This window comes from Centruroides sculpturatus, unplaced genomic scaffold, assembly GCF_000671375.1.
Source record: "Centruroides sculpturatus isolate CEXI.00-Female unplaced genomic scaffold, Cexi_2.0 scaffold30, whole genome shotgun sequence".
NCBI lineage: Eukaryota > Metazoa > Arthropoda > Arachnida > Scorpiones > Buthidae > Centruroides > Centruroides sculpturatus.
In genome coordinates this window covers 735089-762991 of record NW_019384755.1, presented here as the reverse complement: position 1 = coordinate 762991, position 27903 = coordinate 735089, and the positions used below count along the sequence as shown (strand labels likewise).

General features: G+C 27.5%; 1 protein-coding gene across 1 annotated transcript in view; it reads left to right on the top strand.

Annotated features, from left to right (window-relative positions):
• Positions 1 to 27903, top strand: part of LOC111628704 (ubiquitin carboxyl-terminal hydrolase 24-like) — a 174286-nt gene that overhangs the window by 86695 nt on the left and 59688 nt on the right. Inside the window, 13 exon segments of the mRNA XM_023372539.1 lie at positions 1589 to 1673; positions 2137 to 2319; positions 6538 to 6731; positions 7864 to 8017; positions 9020 to 9167; positions 11057 to 11205; positions 12265 to 12412; positions 14284 to 14439; positions 20597 to 20822; positions 21846 to 21907; positions 22068 to 22253; positions 25007 to 25106; positions 27617 to 27761. Of these exon segments, the coding sequence (XP_023228307.1) occupies positions 1589 to 1673; positions 2137 to 2319; positions 6538 to 6731; positions 7864 to 8017; positions 9020 to 9167; positions 11057 to 11205; positions 12265 to 12412; positions 14284 to 14439; positions 20597 to 20822; positions 21846 to 21907; positions 22068 to 22253; positions 25007 to 25106; positions 27617 to 27761 (1936 nt within the window).

Sequence of the window (27903 nt, the reverse complement as noted above, 5' to 3'; positions counted from 1 at the left end):
TTGTGTAAAATTTTGGCACAAATGCCACCATGATATGTTGGAATTATATACAGATTTACAGATTCAGAAAATAAATATGTGACTAATATTTCAATAAGATCAAACATGTAATTCCCCTTTCAATTATCTCTGTTTTATTATGATGGGAATTCAGTACCTGACTGTAATATCTTTGTGATATTTGTTGTACATGATGCTTTCAACAGAGTTTTATTATGGAGGACACTTGCCAATACTAAGATGAAACAACATGCTAAGGACTGAAGATTTTTAGACAATATATTGGATGTTGTGAATGATTTCCTTTCAGCACCATGTGGCAATGCCACTATATCTAGCCTTGTGTTTGCATTGGAGTCCTACATGCATTGGCCATAATTCACCTTTGGTTTTTATTTTATTAATATTTATAGAATCTTTCTGCATTATCCAACTTTGATTGAATAAATATCTTCTCTGTTGGGAGTTTCCTTTCTTACCCTGAGGATCTTTTAATCCTTCTGCTTCCATCTCTTCACAGATGTCTGCAAAGGTGACAAGAGTCTTGTTGAAGCATTCCTTGCCAGTTCTGTTTCTAGGATCATTCTTCCTCTTGTATTTCATCAACACTGTAAAATAAATAAATATGTTTGAAGAGAGTAATGTTGGTGTTTTCAATATTTCTGCATCTCTTATTTGTTTTTTAACTCTGAGAGTCATCTACATCCAGTTATATATTAGCATTGGCGACTCTAACCAACTCTCTGAAAATATGCTTACAGTATCTCACCATCTCCCTCAGTATCTCAGCAAACTGAGTGTCCAAAAGAGCTTACAGGTATTGAATTTATTGTTGACATTAAGCTTAAAGTATAAAGTTGTCATTCTAATTTACCCTCCCAGCTTCTTCATTTTTTTCCTGATTTGTTGGATTAAATTCAGGATTTTCATCTGGATGAGAGCAAGATCTTTAAACTTAAATGGCTAGAACTGATAGAAAATTGTTTAACTTATTATTTATTCTTGTTATTAACTTATAATATTTTTTGATGTTTGTGAGATTTTGTTAAATGTCCATCATTATACAAGGTATTTTTGATAAAAAAGATTGTTAGATATGCATAATATTGTGAACTTACTTTGAGTACTAAATTCTGTAATTTGATAGATAGCATTTTCTGTTATACTTCATTTCTGTTTTGATTACTTCTATACTTTTAATATTTTTATTTATTGATACTTCACTACAAACATAGCTATGACACAAACAAATATAAACCAGCATGACTACTCATTTTTAAGATTATAGTTTTATTTTCTCTAGGTTTTGTAGAAATCTATCACATTTGATCTAAAAAGTTTTTTTTTTTAAATTGCAACAAAAAATAATTTATAGCAGCCTGTATTAAAGGATGAAACGTAAAAGTAATTTTCTTACAATTAATGTTGATTTGTTCAAAAAAGAAAAATAACTTACTAAAATTATTTATTTAATCTTCGTATGTAATCATTAGATTATATGTTGGTCAACATTGCAAATTTTTTTGTAAGTATTAATTAGTTTTTCAAAGAAATATAAAAATTCAGTATAACTTTTATAATTTCTTAGAATATCAGCAAGAATTAGAAATTTGTTACATTTAATTCCAACTGATCCTGCAATATTAGATTCTCTGGATTCTATAAGTGTAAAGGTGAGTATTGTTTAAATTAATATTTAAATGAATATTTCTTGTTTTTTTTTTTTTTTTGAAGACTATATTAACCTTTTTGCAGCATAAATGAGCATAAATAAGAAATTTAACATTACAATAGATGAAACATATTTAATTAATTAAAAATTTAAAATAATCTTGTTTTTAATTAATTAATTAATTATTAATAATTATGTAAATATAATAGTATGTATAAATTTTCAAATTTTAGGTTTATAAATTGTTTGTGTATTTATTTTTTTTAAATAAAAAAATCAAATCAGTTACTGTATTATTGAATTTTTCATAATAAATAAATTAACTGGTAATTTCATGCTGAAATTTTTAGACATGAATTAAAATGAATTAATTTTAAATAAAAAATCTTAGATTGTCTTATAAATTTTTTATGTTTATAAAATGTTGGAATTAAATTTAATATTTTTATGATAAAATTTTAAAGCAAAAATCAAATGAAGCTGTTTCTCCAACAACTGATTCCAATAAGTACAGTCCAAGAACAAGCCCAAAGAAAATAATTCAAAGTTCTCCAAAAGAAAAGCCAGAAGGACCACATGAGATTTTGAGGAATCTGTTTGATGTAAATGTTCAAACATCTCCTTTTAAACTCCTTTATAATCTAGAGGTAAGGAACAATGCAATTGATTTTGAAAAAATTAATTTATTTATATTGTGAGTTGAAGTGATTTGGAATAAAATAATTAATATAAAGTTTGTAAAGTAATTAAAATTAAAAAGTTTTTTTTTTCAAGGATAGTTATTTCTTAGAGCAGTCATTTAGAACAGTTTATAACTTTTCTTAAATGTGTAACTACAATAGAACTGGATAGCCATCTAAGTAGGAAATGTCTCTGGACCCAAAGCTTGGGTCCAGAGACATTTCCTACTTAGACAGCTAGCTGTTAAAAAGTTTCTGTATATTTTACAATACTTCATGGTTTTTAATTACAGTGAGTCCTTGATATTTTACCACTTGATTATGATCGTTTTATAGTTCTGACAACTGAAACTGTCCTATTAAAAATTTTTGTTATTCTAAACAGTTGGCTGTACTTGCTAATGGCACAGTACAATAACCAAATGTTTAATGCAATACTATATAAGCAGATAAATAAAAAAACACTATATAAAAATAATTGATAAGTTTATTTGTTAGCTATAACTTGAATTTGTTATTAGCATCTAATAAGCAAAAATGAAACTAATTTTTTATAGAGTGCTTGGATCAGAATTGGTCATTCTAATTTCAACTTGTATGCATATGTGAATCTTTTGTTAAGAAAATACCATAATTAATTGATTAAAATTTTAAATTTTGGTTTGAAGTGCAATTCATCTAAAAAGTTTTGCTGTATTGTATTACGGTATCTGTGTACAGTAACTGATTACAATATATATATATATTAATATATGCAGTATTATGTATGCTTATACATGACCTTTGGAATCACATCTTATTATAATTTTTTTTATATTAGATTTGCAACGAGAGTTCCAGAATAAAATGCAGGCAGTTCCTTTGTAAGTTAGGGACTCCCTGTAATTGATTTCATTTTACAGTTTATATTCAGAAGAATGTGTGATAAAAGCACAATTCAGAAATATCCAAGGAATTGCCAAAATTATAGAATTTATCTTTGTGCTAATTAGCATTAACATTATATATATAGTGTATATTTGGCAGTAGGAGCATTAAGTACTATTTTTTACTAAATTTAGAAATTAATAATTAAATGTTTTTAAATACTTAATAATAGTAAATGTGGAGAAATCTTGATATGTTCTGGCTTCTGACTTGGAGTGGACTAAAAAAAATTCACAACTAATACAAATGATAAAGCCAGATTATTTGTATTAGTTGGCTAGAAATATATCAGGCTAGAAGTGGGCTATTTAATTATACAAATACTAGCTTGTTACATCTGGCTTTGCCTGGATTTATAAAGTACCATTCACAATAAATTTCAAAAATGTATGTGGTTAAACCCATTTTAAAAACATTATCTTAACTATAAGCTACTTAAGAAGTTTATAGAAAAATTATTAGAATTAATTTGGTTTATTTGATTATGGGAATGCAATATGTGTGCAATCTGCTGAGGAGATGCCTCCCAGGAGGACTTTTATCAGAATATGGCCTTTCTTTAGGTGTTACTAATGTAAATCAAACCCTGAAAATTCCACATGGCCAGCCCATTGGCAATGTGCAAACCCATAACCAACCAGTGTTTGGTGATTTTATCCACTTGGCCACTGATGGGCACTTATTAGAAAGTACCATTCAGAAATGAAAAAAACCAGAGTTTTTAAATGTGAAAAATTAAATACTTATATAGTTTTCACAATGTAATACTCTAGACTCCATGCAGGTGTTTTATGGTATTCATTGCAGTAATGATATAGCGCATGCGCATGCACATGCACTTCATGCTATATCATTGTCATAGTAATTAAGTAAATAAAATATTTGTATTTTTTAATTATATCCTTTGTTTATATGAATTATATTTAATTTATTATTTAAAAAACTTTTTGTTATTAGATGATTCTACAAGTAAAACTAGCAAATTGAATACAGGTAGCCCCGGTTTACGCCGGTTCAATTTACGCCAATTCACAATAACACCGCTGTGCAATTCGCCGTTTCGAGGTGTAATTCCCCGATTTTCCCTATGCTAGACTGATTTTCATTTCACTGTTGATGTATTTACCTAGCTGCAACATTGTACAGTACATTCATTAAAACAAAGATTTTTATTAAATGTATTTATTTTTTCTGTTTAATGTTATTGGGTATGTATACATTTGCATTAAATTTATATTAAAATACTAAATGTTTATGTACCCACGAGTCAAGATATTAAACTTAATAGTCCAATAAATGGCGTCCGAATCCATAGCGCCAATGAATGTATCCCGTATCAGTTCATTCAGGAAAACACCTTACGATGCAATAGCACTTCCGGCGATCACAAATTATCGTTAGTGAGACAAATTTACTTCTCGTTGGCCAGACGATATTTATCTCTCCTTNATTTTCCTGCTTAAACTGACCTTATATATGCGCTATGGCGACCAGTGGTCGACCAATCAGTGTCTTCACTCCTCTGTAGCTCTACATCGGGTTAACATATCCTTTCAACTATGGAAAGTTTGACGGATGAACTTTGTGAGTTAGACAATGATTGGGACGAAGTGCAAATATAAAAAGGAGCATCATCGCATCTATTCAACCATATTCTGAAATTCTTAATGAAAGAAAACAAAAACTTAAACAATTAAAGATGGAAAGATCGAAAAATGTACAAGATCCAAAACTAAAATTTTTTAATAAAAACATTTCACTTTATTTTATGATAAAATACATTTTAAAAATTAAAAATTTATATGTATTTCGTATTATATTGTATTAATAAACAAAATTATTAGCTTATTTTTCATTTATGTAGAACCTAACCTTATACTTCACTGTAAATATGGGTTCATTTTATGCCGATTTGATTTGTGCTGGCTTTTGTAGGAACGGAACTGCGGCGTAAACCGAGGGCTACCTGTATAGACAATAATTAATTGATATATATAGAAATCCATCAATATTTTGAGGTGGGCTGTATGACATTAAGTTAGAAGTGTGTTAACATAATTATTACTATAATTTGGGTTTGATTTTTCTATTTAATTATGCATTTATTATTATTATTATTATTTATTATGCACTATTATTAACTAATGCAGGTGAATAGGCAAGTAACATTACTGATTATGCTATTTAGGTTTTGTAAGCAGGATTTTTGCTTCTTTTTGCAATACATGACTTATTTGATTTATTTTACTTATGTTAGTCTTCTTTCAAAATTATTCAAATTCTTAATGTCTCTTTTCCATCATTCAAGGTAAAATGTCAGTGCCACTTTCCTGAAACATAATGTGATTAGTGCTGGAAAATAAAAATGGAAATGTCATTTGATAAGTTTCAGGATGCAAAGAAATCTTATTGACACTGAAGATAAGCATGATAGTTTTTAAATGATATTCGTGGGAAACATTTAGTAAATTGTTCTGTTTATTTAAGAGAGGTTTTGGAAAATATTAAGAAATTTTTGATTCTTTGTCTGCAAAAGTCAGTGCCCATTTATTTAATGAAAAAAATACACCAATTATTTTGTCCACTAATTACAGGTATTCACTAAACTTGGGATTCACTGGTTGGAATAAAATTTTAAAAATTAAGTGAGAAAGCTATAAAAATGTTAAATAAATAACTGTTTGTTTAAATCAAGTGTGTCAAACTCATTTAAACAACAATTAATGCGACTGGTAAGATTCACACTAGCCACATATCACATTTATAAATTTTAAAATTATAATTTGAAGTGAGAATGCAGGAATATAGATAGGGCAATTAAAATACATTACATAGTTCAGTGAATTCAACTCAACAATATATAATTTCTATAGTATTGCTTTTATTTAAATATTTATTTTATTTAATGTACATATTTATAAAACTACAATTAATTATTTTCACTGGAAACTTGCCAGCACTATCTTCCTCCTCCTCATTTTCCAATATCTGGATTCAAAGACTGTGAACAATCTTCATTAAGGCAGATAGATGTTTATCAGTGAATCTTGATCTATAAGTTGTTTTATTTAATTTCAGAGCATTGTGGCCACAAGCCACAAAAAATCACATTGGACCACCAGTTTGACAACCCTGGTTTAAATGATTAAACAATCAGTTATATGCTAATAATTTATATCTTATAAGTTTTATTTGCAAAATTTTATATATTAAGTGTATGTGTTATTTGAATATGCTAAGTTTCATTTTTTATTGTAGGTTTTATGTGGTAAATTAATAGTAGTTATGCAAGATGCAGCTACTATCCAAAGTGCTCAAATATTTTGTGAAGATTTTTTAAATGCAGGAGGATTAAAACTGGTATTAGGAGTGCTGCAGAGAGACAGTATGCCCCCTGAAGTAGATTATGATATTCGACAAGGCTGCTACTTAATGGCATTAGTTATAGCTAGGTAATTTATAAAATATTGTAATTTTTTATGTATTATTATGTATTATATGCAATATTTTATATAAGAATTTTATTTAATTTTATATAAGAGCATTAAGATGTGAAATATTGGAGCTGTACCACTGAAAATAGTGAGGGTTGGAGCACCTACTATTTTATACTCATAAAAAGATGAAATATTACTTATATGAACTGTTTTAATTTAATTTAACTTATTATTTGTCATTGTTGTAACTTTGCATTATTTACAGTATTATGAATAAGCCCAATTTTTAATTTATTAAAAGAATTATTTAATTTTGATTATATAATATTTTCTTTGATTTCTATACAATAGGTACCTATTCTTTTGACATCTTTCAAAATTATTAAAAATGGAAATTATTTTATTTTTATTTAAGTAGGCTAATTGAATTTATGTTTTTCATAAGTGGAGTTTTAATTATTTCAAAAATGTTTAAGTGTTATATTAAACTAAAGTTGTTAGTTTTTTTCTATGCATAATTGTGATAAGGATATTTAGTATAAAAATTTAAAGACAATTTTAAAAAATTCTTATAAAATAAAAAATGTTATAGTAACACAAAATAAAACTTTAAATTATCTTTATTGCTTTCAATTCAATTAAATAATATTATTAATAATTTAGAAATATTTCTAATTTTTTTTCTTTTGTATATTATTGTTTTCAAAATCAGAAGTAAATTGATCATTCCAACTTAATTTCAAACTAATTACTGAATTCTATTTTTTTGAGTTGAAGTCAGCAGTTAAACTGCTAATAAAGAAAATTAAATTACATAAAATCTGCAAGTTACCTCTTCAGATGGATGATTTATGAATCAAAAGTTCTAGGATATGAAAGAAAATATATCTAAGTGACTGTGAACTCCAAAAAAGCAGTAGAGTTTCAAAAACAAATATACTGTTAATTTTTTCTTTGAAGAATTACAGTATTTAAACATTTTATCATTAAGAAAAATATCTTGAAATCTTTGTATAAATCATTAGTTTTTATTGTAAACAGTATTGATAACTTATTTTGTTGGCTTTGTTGTTCTATTAATGTTGTTTAAATTTTTATTATAATATATTGTAATTAGTTTTCTAATTACATTTTTTTATGATTTAAGGTATCTTTTGTGTGGACAGACAGGATTAGAATATGGAAATATACCTCATAGCTTGGGATGCAGAATGAATATTAAAAAAACTTCTCAAGCATGCTATTCTGAAAATATTGTTAATCCTAACATACATCCTACAATTTCTACCAAAGCAATTCAGGTAAGCAAATATAGTTAATAAGTTGAAATAAATAAAGCAGTACAGTGAAATTAATATTTGTTCAGTTTTTTGTGAACTTAATCTTAAATTAGATTATTATTATAGTTAAAAAAATATTCTGAAGATATTTTATTCTATATAAAAGCATTTTATTAAAAATCAGATTTTTATTGTATTGATATTTTAAAACTAAGTTAACATTATTATTTGAATTACCATCCACAACTAACAGAAAAAGTAAACTAATGAGAAATTTTATTTTACTAATGGATAAAATACTGAAATATAAGGAATCTGTTTAGTTTTGACTGCTATATATTTAACAAAAAGTATTATAACTATTACAGAAATGATTTTTGATTAAACATTGTTGAATTAGTTTTTAAAATTAAACTCAGTTGTTATAGAAATGAATGCAATCTTATGATATAAACATGCTTTTTCAAAATATTTGAATCACTTTACTTCACAGGAACTAGTTTAAAAAAATCTAAGTATTTTAATTCAAATTTAAATTCTAATATTGAATTTAAATTTATTAAATTCAATATTAGAATTTTAATAAATCTTGATGATATAAGTAAATATTATATGGATTGACATGTTATTAATATTTTGTTATTAATTGCTAGTATAATTACTTTGTAAAATAGAAATATTTATATTTAATATGTAGGCAGTCATAAAAATCCAAGTAAAAAATACGATCTATGGCAATGAATATAAAATTGTTTTATAATTTTTTCAGTATATGAAGAATTAATAGAATAATAATACTAATTTTAGCCATTTTTTCCAGATTTTTAAATTTATTTAATGGATTAATCTAAATTATTTAATCATTATAAAAGTCAATTGATTATCATATGTGTAGTTTTATATAATGATAGATTATTCTAATAATTAATTACATTTATAATTAATGATTAATGTTTTGATTTTTAAAAAATATTTATAACATGTGTAACAATAAATTTGTATCCTAATAATTTTTTAAAATAGACTTTAAATATTGGTGAACTTTTGGAAACTTTATCATGTATTATGAGAGTTGCTTGGGCAGCAGCAGCTGGTCAACTCCATCTTGCAAATTGTCCTCTTCCTAGTAGTAGTCATTTATCTGGGAGAAGAAGTAGGCAGAGTAGCACAGGTAATATAATTAAATTACTAAATTAAAAATATTATATATTTTATCATTTATTTATCAAATATATCATGTATTTATAACAGCACTTTCCTAAAATATTTGTTTATTATAGCTTTTGAAATAATATGAGAAGTAGACTATTATATTGACAGTTATTATTCTTACAAGTCACATGTTTTCATTTTATATTTATTTTAATTAATTATTAATTTTTGTCCAAGCAACTGTTTAACTTTTGTAATTTTTCTACTTAGCATATTTCTATTATACCTGTTAAAGTATTAAATCTATGATACTGTAAGTATGCTATATCAGATTACACTGACCAAGATGTGGATCTCTGATGTGGATGACTGAGATGTGGATCTGGCATTTTATTTAATGTAAAAGTTATTTTTGAGAATGGGTTAATGGAATTTAACAAATATTTAATTTTTGAATTGCTAAAATTACAACCAGGCTGATTTTATGGGAGTAGGGGTGCAAAAATAGGTATACAGTTGTTATTATGGAAAAAAACATGTAAAGAAAAAAACATTTGACTTTATGCATAGATTAAATCAATTATAAAGAATATGAAGTTATAAAAGATAAAAATAATAATGAAATTAATGAAACTAAATATCTGTATTTTTCTATTCACAACTGTGTATCTACTTTTATGTCCTTTTTGGATAATAAAAGAATAAGTTAATACTGAATAAAATTGGAATATATTTATTTTAATTAAGTTTCTAGACAAATGAAATAATAATATACAGTAATACCTCAACTTACGCTACCCCGACTTACGTGAACCCGGAGTTTCACGATTTTCAAATCTCGTTGATTCATCTTTTGTTTGAGCGCCATGCAACTCTTGATTACTCACTCCCACCACACAATTGTTCGGCTTACATGTTCGGACGTGTTGCGTGGAATCAGCGCATAGCTACAATTTATTTTGTGTTATTTATTTCTGTGTTTGTTATATCTACGGAGACTTGAGAGACTCTACTATGTCATCCAAACGAAGTAGAACTGATTCTTCTGCATCAAACAAGAAAAGAAAAACTATCTTTGGAATGTAAAGTTAACATTATGAAAGACTTAGATACAAAAATGAAAATTTGTGAATTGGCAAAGAAGTTTGATCTACCGAAATCGATGGTCAGAGCAATTATAAAAGGTAAAGAAAAAATTCTCGAAGCTGTGAAAAATGCTCAATCTTTACATACAAGCATCATTTGTAAACTTCACAGTATTATCACTGAGATGGAAACAATATTAAAATTATTGTGTGATAATCAAGTAAATGTGAAAAATTGTATAATATAATTTGTTATACATATGTATTATCTAAGATTTTATTAAACATTTTTTTCTAAATTATTGTTTTTTTTAGTCTCCGGCTCAATTAAAAATTATTTGTATGTATTTAAATGTGAAATTATACCCCGACTTATGCGAATTCGACTTACGCAGTTATTGCTCGGTCCCACCTATTGCATAAGTTCGGGGTATCACTGTATGAATATTTAAGAATTTGACATCAGAGCAGGAACTTAACTTTCATTAGAAATTTGAGAAAATAACAAATATATCAATAGTAGTAGTAGAAGAGTAGAAAAGAAGAGATATATTAATAATCATAATCAGTATTGGCTATTTAGCAAATAAGCAATGAAATAATAACAACAAATAATAAATGGAATTAGTGATTGTTTCAAGTAATTACTTGATATAGTAAATATTAAAAAATTGATGAAAAACATTTACCTGAAATAGAAAATTGGCTTTTCTAATACATTTTTTTACTAATTTATAATGAAATTTAATGCTGTTTATTTTAATTTTTTTATTTTATTCTTATGCATTTTAAATATAACATACATTTAAATTTTGCTTTAAAGGAAGTAACGCAAGTAGTGGAAGTGAAGGTGAAACTCAAGGTCTTCATAGTGGTGTTTGTGGTCAACAGGAATATGTAAGCAGCAAAGATTCTCTTTTAGCCCAAAAATCCTTAGAATTTCTTGTTACTTGTCTCGAATTACGAACAGATGTTTTCAGTAAGTAAAATTTTGATTTATAACGTAAAATTAAATATATTTTGGATAAGTTGATATAAAAATGTAAATTTAAAATATTGTGTTGAGTAATTGTAAATTAATTCTAAAACATTATTGAGAATGCTTTTCTTCTTGTAAACATTTTTAAAAATTATGCATTATCATTATCCTCTTGCAGTCATATTAGTAAAGTAAAATTAGAAATGTTAATATTCCATGTTTTACAATGAACTTTTATGTAATACTCTAAGAAAAAAATGTCTAATCAAACTCATATAAGAAATAGAAATATATTTTATATTTCTTACAATAAAAGGTCGATTCCTCCATGGAATTGTTATTACCTTGAACAGCATAAGAAGGGACAGAATAGAATTGACTCATTTTTTATGTATAGTTTAAAGAAATATATATTTTTCTGTAAATTCGTCTTGGCAATTTTATTTAATTTCATATAAGAAATTGTTTAATTTATTGCTTTCAATTTTCAATATTTCTAAACTTACAGTATATTGAATATTTTATCATCATCAGCTATAAGTCTTGCTTATTTTTTAAATAGTTAGGTTAAAGTATTTTAATTGAATTCTTATGTATTAAGTAAGAATATTAAATTAAATCAGTTTGCTTAGTAAATCACTTTACCTTTAGCAGTAGTAATAATTTAAGAAAATTTTTGGAAATATTCAAAATATTACATTAGTATTAGCCAATACAGTCTTTAAATTCATTTATTGAAACAAAACAATAATCATGAAAAAGTTTATTCAAATTAATTTACTAGAATATACAAGTCTCTTCTGTACATATTTTAATCATATATCAAAAATCTTGTTTGGCAACAGTTACAATGAAAAATACTATGGAACCTCGCTTAATGAGCACCTCTCGTAATGAGTAATTTGCATAATGAGCAAAACAAATTGTAAAGAAATTACGCGCTTAACAAGTGACATTTTGCATAATGAGTGACAAGGAGAGGGGATGTCCTGGATTGTGCACATGCAACATGTGTAACAATAAATTTGTATCCTAATAATTTTTTAAAACAGACTTTAAATATTGGTGAACTTTTGGAAACTTTATCATGTATTATGAGAGTTGCTTGGGCAGCAGCAGCTGGTCAACTCCATCTTGCAAATTGTCCTCTTCCTAGTAGTAGTCATTTATCTGGGAGAAGAAGTAGGCAGAGTAGCACAGGTAATATAATTAAATTACTAAATTAAAAATATTATATATTTTATCATTTATTTATCAAATATATCATGTATTTATAACAGCACTTTCCTAAAATATTTGTTTATTATAGCTTTTGAAATAATATGAGAAGTAGACTATTATATTGACAGTTATTATTCTTACAAGTCACATGTTTTCATTTTATATTTATTTTAATTAATTATTAATTTTTGTCCAAGCAACTGTTTAACTTTTGTAATTTTTCTACTTAGCATATTTCTATTATACCTGTTAAAGTATTAAATCTATGATACTATAAGTATGCTATATCAGATTACACTGACCAAGATGTGGATCTCTGAGGGATATGCATTTTATTTAATCTAAAAGTTATTTTTGAGAATGGGTTAATGGAATTTAACAAATATTTAATTTTTGAATTGCTAAAATTACAACCAGGCTGATTTTATGGGAGTAGGGGTGCAAAAATAGGTATACAGTTGTTATTATGGAAAAAAACATGTAAAGAAAAAAACATTTGACTTTATGCATAGATTAAATCAATTATAAAGAATATGAAGTTATAAAAGATAAAAATAATAATGAAATTAATGAAACTAAATATCTGTATTTTTCTATTCACAACTGTGTATCTACTTTTATGTCCTTTTTGGATAATAAAAGAATAAGTTAATACTGAATAAAATTGGAATATATTTATTTTAATTAAGTTTCTAGACAAATGAAATAATAATATACAGTAATACCTCAACTTACGCTACCCCGACTTACGTGAACCCGGAGTTTCACGATTTTCAAATCTCGTTGATTCATCTTTTGTTTGAGCGCCATGCAACTCTTGATTACTCACTCCCACCACACAATTGTTCGGCTTACATGTTCGGACGTGTTGCGTGGAATCAGCGCATAGCTACAATTTATTTTGTGTTATTTATTTCTGTGTTTGTTATATCTACGGAGACTTGAGAGACTCTACTATGTCATCCAAACGAAGTAGAACTGATTCTTCTGCATCAAACAAGAAAAGAAAAACTATCTTTGGAATGTAAAGTTAACATTATGAAAGACTTAGATACAAAAATGAAAATTTGTGAATTGGCAAAGAAGTTTGATCTACCGAAATCGATGGTCAGAGCAATTATAAAAGGTAAAGAAAAAATTCTCGAAGCTGTGAAAAATGCTCAATCTTTACATACAAGCATCATTTGTAAACTTCACAGTATTATCACTGAGATGGAAACAATATTAAAATTATTGTGTGATAATCAAGTAAATGTGAAAAATTGTATAATATAATTTGTTATACATATGTATTATCTAAGATTTTATTAAACATTTTTTTCTAAATTATTGTTTTTTTTAGTCTCCGGCTCAATTAAAAATTATTTGTATGTATTTAAATGTGAAATTATACCCCGACTTATGCGAATTCGACTTACGCAGTTATTGCTCGGTCCCACCTATTGCATAAGTTCGGGGTATCACTGTATGAATATTTAAGAATTTGACATCAGAGCAGGAACTTAACTTTCATTAGAAATTTGAGAAAATAACAAATATATCAATAGTAGTAGTAGAAGAGTAGAAAAGAAGAGATATATCAATAATCATAATCAGTATTGGCTATTTAGCAAATAAGCAATGAAATAATAACAACAAATAATAAATGGAATTAGTGATTGTTTCAAGTAATTACTTGATATAGTAAATATTAAAAAATTGATGAAAAACATTTACCTGAAATAGAAAATTGGCTTTTCTAATACATTTTTTTACTAATTTATAATGAAATTTAATGCTGTTTATTTTAATTTTTTTATTTTATTCTTATGCATTTTAAATATAACATACATTTAAATTTTGCTTTAAAGGAAGTAACGCAAGTAGTGGAAGTGAAGGTGAAAGTCAAGGTCTTCATAGTGGTGTTTGTGGTCAACAGGAATATGTAAGCAGCAAAGATTCTCTTTTAGCCCAAAAATCCTTAGAATTTCTTGTTACTTGTCTCGAATTACGAACAGATGTTTTCAGTAAGTAAAATTTTGATTTATAACGTAAAATTAAATATATTTTGGATAAGTTGATATAAAAATGTAAATTTAAAATATTGTGTTGAGTAATTGTAAATTGATTCTAAAACATTATTGAGAATGCTTTTCTTCTTGTAAACATTTTTAAAAATTATGCATTATCATTATCCTCTTGCAGTCATATTAGTAAAGTAAAATTAGAAATGTTAATATTCCATGTTTTACAATGAACTTTTATGTAATACTCTAAGAAAAAAATGTCTAATCAAACTCATATAAGAAATAGAAATATATTTTATATTTCTTACAATAAAAGGTCGATTCCTCCATGGAATTGTTATTACCTTGAACAGCATAAGAAGGGACAGAATAGAATTGACTCATTTTTTATGTATAGTTTAAAGAAATATATATTTTTCTGTAAATTCGTCTTGGCAATTTTATTTAATTTCATATAAGAAATTGTTTAATTTATTGCTTTCAATTTTCAATATTTCTAAACTTACAGTATATTGAATATTTTATCATCATCAGCTATAAGTCTTGCTTATTTTTTAAATAGTTAGGTTAAAGTATTTTAATTGAATTCTTATGTATTAAGTAAGAATATTAAATTAAATCAGTTTGCTTAGTAAATCACTTTACCTTTAGCAGTAGTAATAATTTAAGAAAATTTTTGGAAATATTCAAAATATTACATTAGTATTAGCCAATACAGTCTTTAAATTCATTTATTGAAACAAAACAATAATCATGAAAAAGTTTATTCAAATTAATTTACTAGAATATACAAGTCTCTTCTGTACATATTTTAATCATATATCAAAAATCTTGTTTGGCAACAGTTACAATGAAAAATACTATGGAACCTCGCTTAATGAGCACCTCTCGTAATGAGTAATTTGCATAATGAGCAAAACAAATTGTAAAGAAATTACGCGCTTAACAAGTGACATTTTGCATAATGAGTGACAAGGAGAGGGGATGTCCTGGATTGTGCACATGCTCCATCAGTCTGTATTTAGCACTTGTTCCACTAGCATCTTAGTGTCACTTGTTATCACACATTCTTCCAAACTTGTGTTCAGATATATTACATATAAACATCAACAACCATAGACTATTATATAGTAAACACGCCAACTGATATACCAAATTTTTGGGCTGTGTAAAGGCTATAATTAAATATTAGAAATTGATTAATTTGACTAGAGGTAGGCAGTTATGCTGCCATCTTGTATTAAATTTAATGACTGTGAGGCCCTCTGGGACGGAAACTGGCTGTCGAGCTAAAGTCAATATATCGGTGACTTATTACATAAATAGGACCGGTGTGACCAAGGAACGGGGTGCGAGACGATTTAATTGTCGCATTCCAGGCCTAATTGACAGATTCACGGTCGTCAATCGTGAGAACGATCGAGGGATCGACTGTCGGGGAAACTTTGGACGGTCACCTTACAGAGAGTTGAAAGCAGGTCCTGCTGACACTCCTGTGGAGGGGGCAGCGGCTGAGATAGCTTCCTCCTCTCCGGGACAGAAAAATAGACATTAGGTGACAATTTACAGGACCATCATCCAGGAAAGGGCTTGACCCAACTCCGGAGGGGAACGGCCCGGACGGGGTCATTTCGGCGACCCCTCAGCCTGAATCGCGTCCCTGGCAACAGACCAGGGACCAATAGAATCGCGGGGGACCAACATTCGGACCAACCAAAACCTCGGGATTTCGGGTGAGGAAAGATTATAAAAGCCCGAGGTCCCAAGGACACGGGAAGGTTGCGAAGTGATGTTCGAGAGCATCTGTCCAGGAAACACGAAGCAACAAAGGATACCAAACTCCGAGTGCTAGGACAGACTTTCCCGTGACAGTTCTCCATCCCTCCAACGTCCAAGACAGCGTCAACGGAGACGAACCTTCTTCGGTCCATCGCACAGTGTCAACGGAGACGAACTTTCTTCGATCCATCACACAGTATCAACGGAGACGAACTTTCGAGCCTATAATCTTGGAGACCACTCTCTCTCTCTGCACGGGATCTACCACCCCGGATTGTGTAACTCATTGTAAGCATGTTTTCACCAAATAAACGCGTTGAATTAGTAAATACGGTCTCTGTGTGAGTCTTTGCGTCCAGCAAACCACGACCCCCATACGGAAAAGGTTTTCTTGTGTCATCCTGACAGATCACGGGCAAAGCGAGGGTCATAACCTTTCACCTTAAGGGCGACCTCCGAGCGAGTTTNCCATGGAATTGTTATTACCTTGAACAGCATAAGAAGGGACAGAATAGAATTGACTCATTTTTTATGTATAGTTTAAAGAAATATATATTTTTCTGTAAATTCGTCTTGGCAATTTTATTTAATTTCATATAAGAAATTGTTTAATTTATTGCTTTCAATTTTCAATATTTCTAAACTTACAGTATATTGAATATTTTATCATCATCAGCTATAAGTCTTACTTATTTTTTAAATAGTTAGGTTAAAGTATTTTAATTGAATTCTTATGTATTAAGTAAGAATATTAAATTAAATCAGTTTGCTTAGTAAATCACTTTACCTTTAGCAGTAGTAATAATTTAAGAAAATTTTTGGAAATATTCAAAATATTACATTAGTATTAGCCAATACAGTCTTTAAATTCATTTATTGAAACAAAACAATAATCATGAAAAAGTTTATTCAAATTAATTTACTAGAATATACAAGTCTCTTCTGTACATATTTTAATCATATATCAAAAATCTTGTTTGGCAACAGTTACAATGAAAAATACTATGGAACCTCGCTTAATGAGCACCTCTCGTAATGAGTAATTTGCATAATGAGCAAAACAAATTGTAAAGAAATTACGCGCTTAACAAGTGACATTTTGCTGAACTTTTGGAAACTTTATCATGTATTATGAGANATTTTATGAAGATTTCAAAAATTGATTTTTTTCACTATATTTTACTTCTCATATCTCTTAAAAATAAGATTTCTGATTGAATATATCTTTATAAACTTATATATTGTAATTATAACTACAGTGAATTTATAAAGTAATAATGTTTAAAATTATTTACAAAGCCTTACATTGATATAAATTAATATGGAACATTTAGAATAACTGGAAATATTCATTTATTCATTAATGGCCTCAACCTAGAAAATATGCTTGTATATACAGGGTGATTAAAAAAAAATATATGCAAAAAATTTGGACTGATTCTTTGGATAATTTTAAGTATAAAAGTTCATATATTCAAAATGGCATAATTTTAAAGTTACAGGATGTTTTATGCATGATCACCAGCACCAATATATTCAATATTGAGTATTCTCCACTACATTGATTGGTACATGCAATCACAAATTTGTGAGAATCTGGACTCTTTTGGGAGTTTGTTTTTTTTTGAGAAATTAAATATTAAAATATTATTTTTTCAAATTTGTTGAAGTTAGACCTTTTTGACCCCACAATGTACTGCGTCACCTCGAAGATGACTTTGAACATCTTCAGAAGGACTCCCCTCACACTAGGGAATCACTCTAGTTCTACGATGGCTAAAAGGTAAAAATAAATAGCCAATTAACACCGACAACTGCCTGAGAGTAACCAAAAGGGTCACTGATGAGTTCCCTCTAAGTCCGATAGAGCCGATGAGAATGCCAATCTAAATGACCAAATAAGGCAGTGATTATTACTAAGGTGGTGAGATATGTTCTGACGTGAGTCACCTCATGTCAATAAATCAAGGAATTTGACAAATTTATGGTGAGAAGATGTCAAATGACAGAAAGAAAGGGGTAATAAATCTAGAAGGACGTTTGTTTTTGACAAGTAACATAAACACAGCTGGATGCAAGTTGAGCTGGCTATTGCATCAGGTTTTCTTCCCCCATGATTCCCCCTCCGAGACAAGTATAAAAAGGGGTCGAGCGTCCACTCTGGGCGAACAGTTGAAGACAACCAGAGCGTGGACAGCCGAGGCGGACTCAGCCATAGCAGAGGGCAGGCAGACACCTCAACAGAGAGCTGAAGCACATCCCACCTTTCGGACAGCTGGCATACACCAGAAGCGGACATAGAAAAGCGGACACTGAGGGACACCAGACTCGTATCTCCATAATGTCCATTGTGACTTGCCATAATCTCCAACCTGAAGAGACTACGATTAGGAACTGCCGATCCAAGAGCATTTTACAAACCTCCCATACAATGAGAGCAGGAATCCGTGAGTTAAGCAACTATCCACATTTCGGTACTTTCTCTTTTGTTCCTCGACACTCTCTTGATCATAGTGTAAGATTCTACAATATTATGTTGTTATAGTTAGATCTTAGTAGTTAGTTAGAATTGTATTAGATGAATTATTGTAATCTTTTTGATTTGTATTTGTTTGTTAGTTAATTAAATATGTTTGTATTGTTCAACCTGTGTAATTATTAGGGAACCTTGTCATGACCTCACTACCCCTCCCACTCATTTAACCGAAGCCATCCCTGACAAAGAAGCCAGTAAGAGTGGAAGAGCTTGAACCCCCCCTCGGTTCACACATTAAACATCCTGTAACTTTAAAACCATCTCATTTTGAACATATGTTTATATGAACTTTTATGATTAAATTATTCAAAGAATTGGCACCTAAAATTTTTTGCATATATTTTGAATAAATTTGTATACATATACATATACATATACATGTACAGTACATATATATAATATAGAATAATAATGAAACATATGTTTTTAATACTTAATCACTTAAAACTAGCTTTATTGCATTCAGTTAATATCTTTTGATAAATTTCTAAAATTTCCAAATAAAAATATTTTATGAAAATAGATAATTTGCTAAAAAGCTGATTTTGCTAACTTTACTAATAAAAATATAAATTCATATTATATTTCAAATGAATACAAATTTTTTTTTTTAAACTTTTGGTAATTAAAAAAAATTCAGTTATGTTCAAAAGGTTTTTTTAACAAAATTAAAATTTAATGTCTGAATTATACTTTCGTTGTTTTAAGAAAATAATAAATCAGTTTAATTTAAATTTTATAAAAAATATTATTTGTGTAGCTTATTCATTTCAATCTATATTTAATTTTAATGCATTTTTTTTTATTCAAAGTTCAAATTGATTTGACTACTGTAATATCCAACTTATTTCTGGTCATCATTTGTCTACATCACAGCTTTTTCTTTGTTATTGACATTTGTAATGTTTTCCTTTTAACTTATATTATTATACATTTAAAACTTTTTTAATACATAAAAAAAGTATAGATTATATATTTCATGATAATAATAATCTTTTAATGCTTATTAATAAGAAAAATGTCATTATATTGAATTATTAAGAATATGCACTTTCTTCTCAATTTTTATTAAGTAGATTTTTTTGAAGATTCTAAACGTGCATTCCTTGAAATCATTTAAAAAAAGGAAGAATAAATAATTTAAAATTCAAAAAATTTGCTCCTGTTAAAAATAGCTGATTTCTTCAGCTTAAAAGGAAACTCTGTTTTGGAATTTTATGATACAGATATGTTGTTTAGAAGATTTGGTTTATTTCCTGGAACAATGCTTTATTTATATATACCCAATATACTTATCTTACAGAATAAAAATAGAAATAATCCCTTGGTAATATTAATAATAATAGAAATAAGATGGAATTATTTTAATTTAAATTGCATTTGCTATTTTCTAACATCTTGGACATTTATACTTAAATATGTTTCATAAAATTTGAAAATTTTTTATTTTCATTTTAAACAGAATTATAAAAGCATTAATGAAATGTTTTAGTGATGATTTATTTTGATATTTTATATTTATTAATCATTATTATTAAAATAAAAAGTTTTTAATTTAATATTCATTTGCCAAATATTATTATTGATATGTATATAGTTATAAATATCAAGTCTTTTTAACTTTACTTTTATTGATTTTTATATTGAAAATTTTTATTGTTATTATTTTTAATATATTAGAGATTATTTTTATTCAACTGTTATTAAGAGAAAATATATATAAACATACTTGTGATTTATTGTTAGGACATCATCATCATATTACTAAATCTATTATTGATGTAGAGATAAAGATATATATTTTTACAATAATGAGTTTTCAACTATATTTTTAAATTTCAGATTCATTTTCTACCATGCCATGTGTTCCAGATTTCATTATAGATATGTTATTAAGATCACCAAGTTTAGATGTAAGAACTGCATGTCTTGAACAGTTTTATAAATTAAGTACACTCCAGTTTTCTAATGCCACCATAAGTCCAAGGCATTTTTTAATCCAGAAGCTTCTAACAGCTCGTCTTCCATTATGGGTTCCTACCAGCAGCACAAGGGGAGCAAATCAAAAGTAATATTAGTATATTTGTATTTTAATATATGTATTACATTTTTATTCTAGGAATTATATCTCTTAAAAGGATTCATTGAATGGAAAATGCACTGGAAGCAAAAACTAAACAGCACATTGTGATATTTTATTCTCTACAAAATAGCTTTTTATTAGTATCAGTAACAAAATAAAGCATTATGTATATTTTACACAAAAAAAATCAAACAAACAGAAGATATGTTATTTTCTTTTTATTAGAATTGAGGAAATTGTTATGATTGAAATAATTAATACAGTTATATATTTATATTGAAAAATATTAGTAATCTTCAGTTTTATTTTGTAACAAGGTAGTTTAGTTTTATTAAACAGTTCTAAATTTATTTAAATAATAATAAATTTTATCTACAACATTTTCCTGCTGATAGAAGTCAATTCTTACAATTTTGAATGTATCAAAAAGATTGTTATTTGAAACATTTTGAATACAGAAGTTTTAACTTTATTATATGTACACCAATATTTGTACGATACTGTACTCAATATGGCTGTCTGTCAATGACAGTTATGGATATAAGTCAACATTTTAACCAATATTAACAACTATCAATATGAAAAATTTTATTTGTCTGTCTTTCAAACATTTTTAAATGCAAGAAAAGATGTGCTTTAAGTATTTGATAGAAAAATTTATCAGAAAGAAAATGGCATAATGTAGATCTTATTAATAAAGAAGTTCAACTATAGATTATAGTTATTATACACAAATAATTATATACATTACAATGATGTATAATAAACTTTGTAGAACTATTTATAATCTTATGTATGGTGTTTTCTCAATTTTACAGTATTTTTAAAAAATACAAGTTTGATTCTAGCTATTTTTTTCTTATCTTTATTGCTTGATATGAATTAATTATGCTTGTATACTTATATGTTGTATACTTATACTTATACTTGTATACTAGTTGTATACTTATATGCTTTGTTATTATTATATAAGAAATACTGAGGCAATCTTATTTGTTATTTTTACAGATTGTTAAGCCAATGCAGAGAATATTTTGAATTTGTCTGCAGAATATTAAAAGATTTGAGTAGTAAGTTCTTAATTTTATGTGTATGCATAGAATTTATAATAAATCAAAGGTTATGAAAAGTTTTTTCTTGAATTTTGAATTTTGTAGAGATATGATTGATAAAGAATGATAAAATTGTTTTATGTTTTGAATAAAAATGGTTTTTTTTCTTTGTTTATAGTCATGGAACAACAAATGCTGCACATTGATGCAAAACAAATGGTTGAAGATGAAATTGCTTGGTTACAAGGGTTTTCATCTTCATGTAATCCTGATTTACAAGTAGCAGATAATGCATTATTAGCAGGTCATTTTAATTTAATTAAGACATTATTAACATGTGAAAAGATTCAAAAAAAAGAAATTGGTAAGAATTTAATATATATATATATATATTTATTTATTTATTTATTCATTTACTTATAGCAAAAACAGAATCATAATAATAATTATAATCCTATAATTAAGCTTATACATGTATATGAGGGGTATCACATTCCAAATGGCACTTTTAAGTTTTGGATTATCTGTGCTGTCTGAATACTATTGTAAAGAACCATCAATAGAATGTATTTATTGTTTAAAGTCTCATAGCATTCTACAAGTTTATTTATAAATTAATGTTAGTGATGTCAAGTTTAAAGCTTTAAAAGACTTTATTGAATATTGAAAATTAAATGAAAGGAGATAGGACACACTTTGGAATGACACACCTCATATATCAGTCAAATACAATTATTCTAAAATCCTTAATTTTTTTGGAAATTTTTGTTTTGAAAGCAATGCTTGATGTTTAAAAAAACCTTTATGTAACACATGATATAATACAATGAAGATAAAAAATCAAAATCCTTAATAATGTTTAAAATATTTAAAGCACTATTTTTTTGTTATGTTGACAAGTAATTTAAAAATAGTACACAAAACATTATTAAAATAAATTTTAACTTATTGACATTAAAACTATAATTGCTATACAGTATTTTAATTTGTATTTTAGTTTTAAATTACTGTATTTTTATTGTCTGTTTTAATTTATTCTCAGAATCACAGATCATAATGATTAGTCTTTCTGTTATTGGTAATATGATTTTATAAATAATTTTCTAATTTGATTAATAGTTTTGATTCTTCCTTTAATATCATAATCTGAAGTATTGCTTGCTCTATTCTCTTACCAAAAAGAATAAAATGAAAAAATTAATAATATTTTTGAATACTGACTAATTTTGAATATAATGTTTGATCAATATTTCAAATGTCTTTTTCAATATGAAAACAATGAAAAATTATTAACATAACACAACATAAAAAGCTAAAAAATACTTAAATGAAAACGTTTTTTCTGTTATTAAGAGTTAATTAGATAATCCTATCTGACTTTGATAATGCTTTCAAAGCTCTTCTATTCCCTTTATAATATTAGATGAGAGTATATTTTTGATTTGACAACCTAGAGAGGAAGAGAGAATGGTTTCTAATTTGATTAATGAATAAAGATAATCATGATTAATAATCATTAGTATTAAACTCTAAAACTAAATGAGTCTTTTGTCATTTAGATATGGCAATACATGGATCTTTTAATATGTAATCTAATATTGTTTTATAATTCTTTAAGAATTTGTTGTAAATAATTGCAAAATTTGAAAAATTGAGCTATTATTATGTACCATGCTTTGAAACTGTGTAGTTCTTTTTATTTATTCTATAAGCGCAATGTAGCGTAATAACGATCACTTGGCACTATTCACTTTTTTATTTCACTTTTCGTTGATATGCATTTACACACATTTAGGGCCTAATTTGCCCCTCCTCAGTCAACTTAAAAACATAAATGCCATCCTTAGGTGTATATTACCACAAGTAGGAGCCATATGATATACATTGGATTGCCTCAAATGGAAAGCCTTGGCTTGCCACTTCAAAAGAATGCATGATTATGCAAATCACCATACAGGAAAAATGCTAGTAGTAGCATACGGGAAACTGAAGAACAGTGCTGACAGATGAGTAAAAAGATTCGCCAAAGTGAAGTTTAATTCCATCGATTATGTAGGAACTATCACTAACATTAAATACGAACAAAAAAGGATTAGTCAAAAAGAAGTTCAGTTCTGTGAATTATGTATGAACAGTTATTAACATTAAAGAAGAAAGAACTGTGCTACACGTCTATTCTAGTTTTTCCTTTACATCTCTGAAGGTCTCCTAGGAATGTATTTTATGAAATTTGAGGGATCTTCAAATTCAAAAAACCTGGTCGTGAAAGTCAAAGCTGTTATAAATAAGTCTTATGTATTCCAACTAAAGTTAAGTCTTGGGCTTAGTATTTGAGGCAATCCAATGTATATTGTATGGCTCCTGCTTGTGGTAATATACACCTAAGGATGGCATTTATGTTTTTAAGTTGACTAAGGAGGGGTGAATGAGGCCCGAAACATGTGTAAACGCGTATCAACAAAAAGTGAAATAAAGAAGTTAATAGTGCCAAGTGATCGTTATTACGCTACATTGCACTTATAGAACTATTATTATGTATTAATCTATACAGTGTAATAATATGATTTTTTTAAAATTTTTACTTGACTATTTTTTCTTAGCTACAGCTGTAAACAAGAAATCATTGTGTTAAGGGTCTTGATTTTAATTGATCATGAAAAGTAGTGTCTTCATATTTTCTATGATGGAAAAACAAAATATCCAAAATAAAATTTAAATGTTTGATAATTTTTTACTTTGTGTACATTTTCATAGATTACTCTTAATTTATAAACTGAAAATCAAGATCTGTTTAAAGTGTGACTTACAGCTGTATGCTGATACTTTTGTAATATTTCAAGACTGAATTTTATTTTTAAACTTAAATTTGGGAACTTATAATAACTTAAATTTTAATAAAACTTAAATAAATAAAACTTAAAATTTTAAATAAAACTTAAATTAGTTTTATTTTCTTTTATTTTCTAAAGCTAAATACGGTAATATAATTATAGTAACTGCAATGGAATAAACTTAATAAATGTTAACGTATGATTAAAATAATGTATTTAGTTATTGCTGAAACTAAATTTTATTATTAATTTATATATTACATTGTTTTTTTTTTTTTATTGGTAGGAAAAATATTGATTCCAGATCTATTAAATAAATTTTTATTTCCTGCTTCACATTTAATATCTCATGGGAATGACAGTAATAGTATTCCTCTCACACCAAGGTAAATAACATTTTGAAAAGAAAATTTTTTGATATAATGTGTATACTTTAAATTATATCATTTAATTAATTGTCACGTGCAATTTCAGAGTAATTATGATAGTTATAAAGCTAAATATAAAAAAATCCTGTTTTGAATATTTGGGATATATTATTTATTTTGTATGTTATAATTTAAAAAATTTTGAAGGTAGCATAGAAAAAACATGCCATTTTAAAAAAATCTGGCAGATGCTGATGATACATAGCAACTTGCATTGGTGCCTTTGCAACTACTTTCTTGTCAGAAAAAATGAGGGCGTTTACATCTTTAAAATGTAAATGAACTTGTTCGGTTAGAAGATGTAAAATGTAATTTAGGGCAAGTTATGTGAATCGGATTATATAAAAAAGACTTCAAAATGTGTGCAGCAGCCTTCATGTATGCTGCACCATCTGTAAGCATGACGAGAACTTTTTCAGTATTTTGGAAAAATTTATCTTGCCACAATAATATTACCAGAGGGTCGACACCTCTTCGATGCCCTGTCAGGACTGACACCATTGTGTCTCGATTGACATGGAAGCTGAGATGGTGTGTTGATTCGGTCATGCAAGTGGCCGCGTGTGCTGGCAATCAGATCCGAGATCTAAATTTGGGTTGAGAGACAGCGTACTGGAAGTAAAATACTCAGATACAAAAGTTAACAACTAAATACCTGTTTATTTTCAACGAAGAGGAATACATAATACAATATATCAAGTTAACTTATTTAGCTAGCAATTGCGAGAGAGAAAGTTTACAATTGTTCACGAGTCGGGAAATACCTGTGTTGATGGTGATGATTCTTGATTTGGGATTCTCGAATTGAGGTTGAGATTAGGATCTTGAGGGTGAGGATTTGGATCATTGGACTGGTCTGGATCAAGAAAGTTCTAGACACAGTGGAAAGTAACGTGAAAATTCGACAGAGTACTGATTGAGCACAGAAATTTGCACTGACACAGGAAAAATTTTGATGACTTTAATTCAAGAGCGACTGGCAACGACTGACTTTTTTGGCTGTCAAATATTAGTGCTACATCGTCCAGTTAAGAGGTCAGCAGATCACAGGAATGTGTCACTTTCACCATTGAGAAAATGTAAGGGGAGATTTTCCCAGATAGCTGAGGACAACAATTGTTGAGCAAGTATGATGACATTGACAATTGATTTTTGTTAAAATTCAGAGTATCACAATAATATTTGACTTTCCTGAACAAATCTTGCTATCACCTCTACATTTGTCCTCTCCAGAAATTTGTATAAAAGATGAATTTTAGCTCAGTCTTTTTCATCAAGTTTTCCTACTATCATTGAAGCAACATATCATCCACACGAGTCTGTAGTTTCATCTACAGCAAACCATATAGCATTGTCACTCATTTCTTTGTGGATTTCTTCAAGCACTTTGTGGTGAACATGTGGAAGATAATTCTTCTACAGTGTTGATTTATCGGGAAGATTTTGCTTTGTGTATTTTTCTAAGTACTTCCTCAACAAGGGATGCTTCAGTTTATGTAATTCTATATTACATCCTATAAGGGTTCTTGCTGTATCTAAGAAAAATATATTTCCTTGATCCTGAGATTCCATTTTTGTGAGCAGCATCTGGGATGTTCGATCCTGTTGATGTGCTGCTTGCATGTGTCTTGCAGAATGCACATGATCCTCAAAATGTGATTTCTTCATGCACACAAATGTATTTTGAGATACATGGCAGAACATTTTTGAGCCATCCATTGTGAAGTCTCTCTTGGCTAACTTCGCTCCCTTCATCCATTTCAGCAAAAGTTCATGCACAGAACTTTTATGCTTACCCATTAAATTTCTTAGTCTGTAACCGAATATAAAAGCTCAAGGCAGCGCACACTTTTGCACTTCACACTGTTGTCAGGTCTTAGGAAATGTCACCAATAATGTATTTAGAAAGTAACCAAAAAGTTACTGAATAAAATTAAATTAACTCAAAAGATAGCTAAGATGCTAATAATTTTTATTTTTGTCAATTTAAAAAAAACCCCTAAATTTGGCATAATGTAATTCAACCTGGCAACATATCAGAAGGTGTGTCTGCTTTTGTTCTGAAATTCAAAATGGTTTTTTTGGTACCTAGAATGGCATCAAGGACTGCATACATGACAGTATTTTTCTGAAAATTATGAATGTATTTTAAAAAATTGCAAGAAAATCCAATAAATTTTTCTGATTTTGGTTCAAAAAATGTAAAAACTTCATTTTCGTTGGTTAGAAGCAAAATGTGTTATTTTTGGAACTATCCTCAGATTCTCAGATAAATCCAGAAAATCTGGGGACTAATTATTATTATTGTGACATTTTTTGATATCATATATTTTGCATTTGATAAAGATGATTGTATTTTAAATAACAATTTAGAATAAATGTTATTTATTTTCAAATTTTAAAAGATTATCAAATTAAATTCAAATTTTATTGTATCTATGAAAATTTCAAGTTATTTATTTTTCTAGATGTTCTAGTAATGAATCAAGAGTTTCAGCTTATGAATTGTTAGTTGAATTAGCCAAAGAATGTTTACAAAACATGGAACAAATTGTCAACTATTTAATAAAAATGCATCACTATTTAAAACCAGAACTTGTGAAGGAATATGAGGTAATTAAAGTAGTTGTGAACTTTTAATCTAGAATCATTTACTAGATGTTTAATATAAATAAATTGATAATTTAAGTAAATGATTAATTTTATATATATAATCGTTTTTGTTTTATAACTGTATCATAAATTTAATTTATTA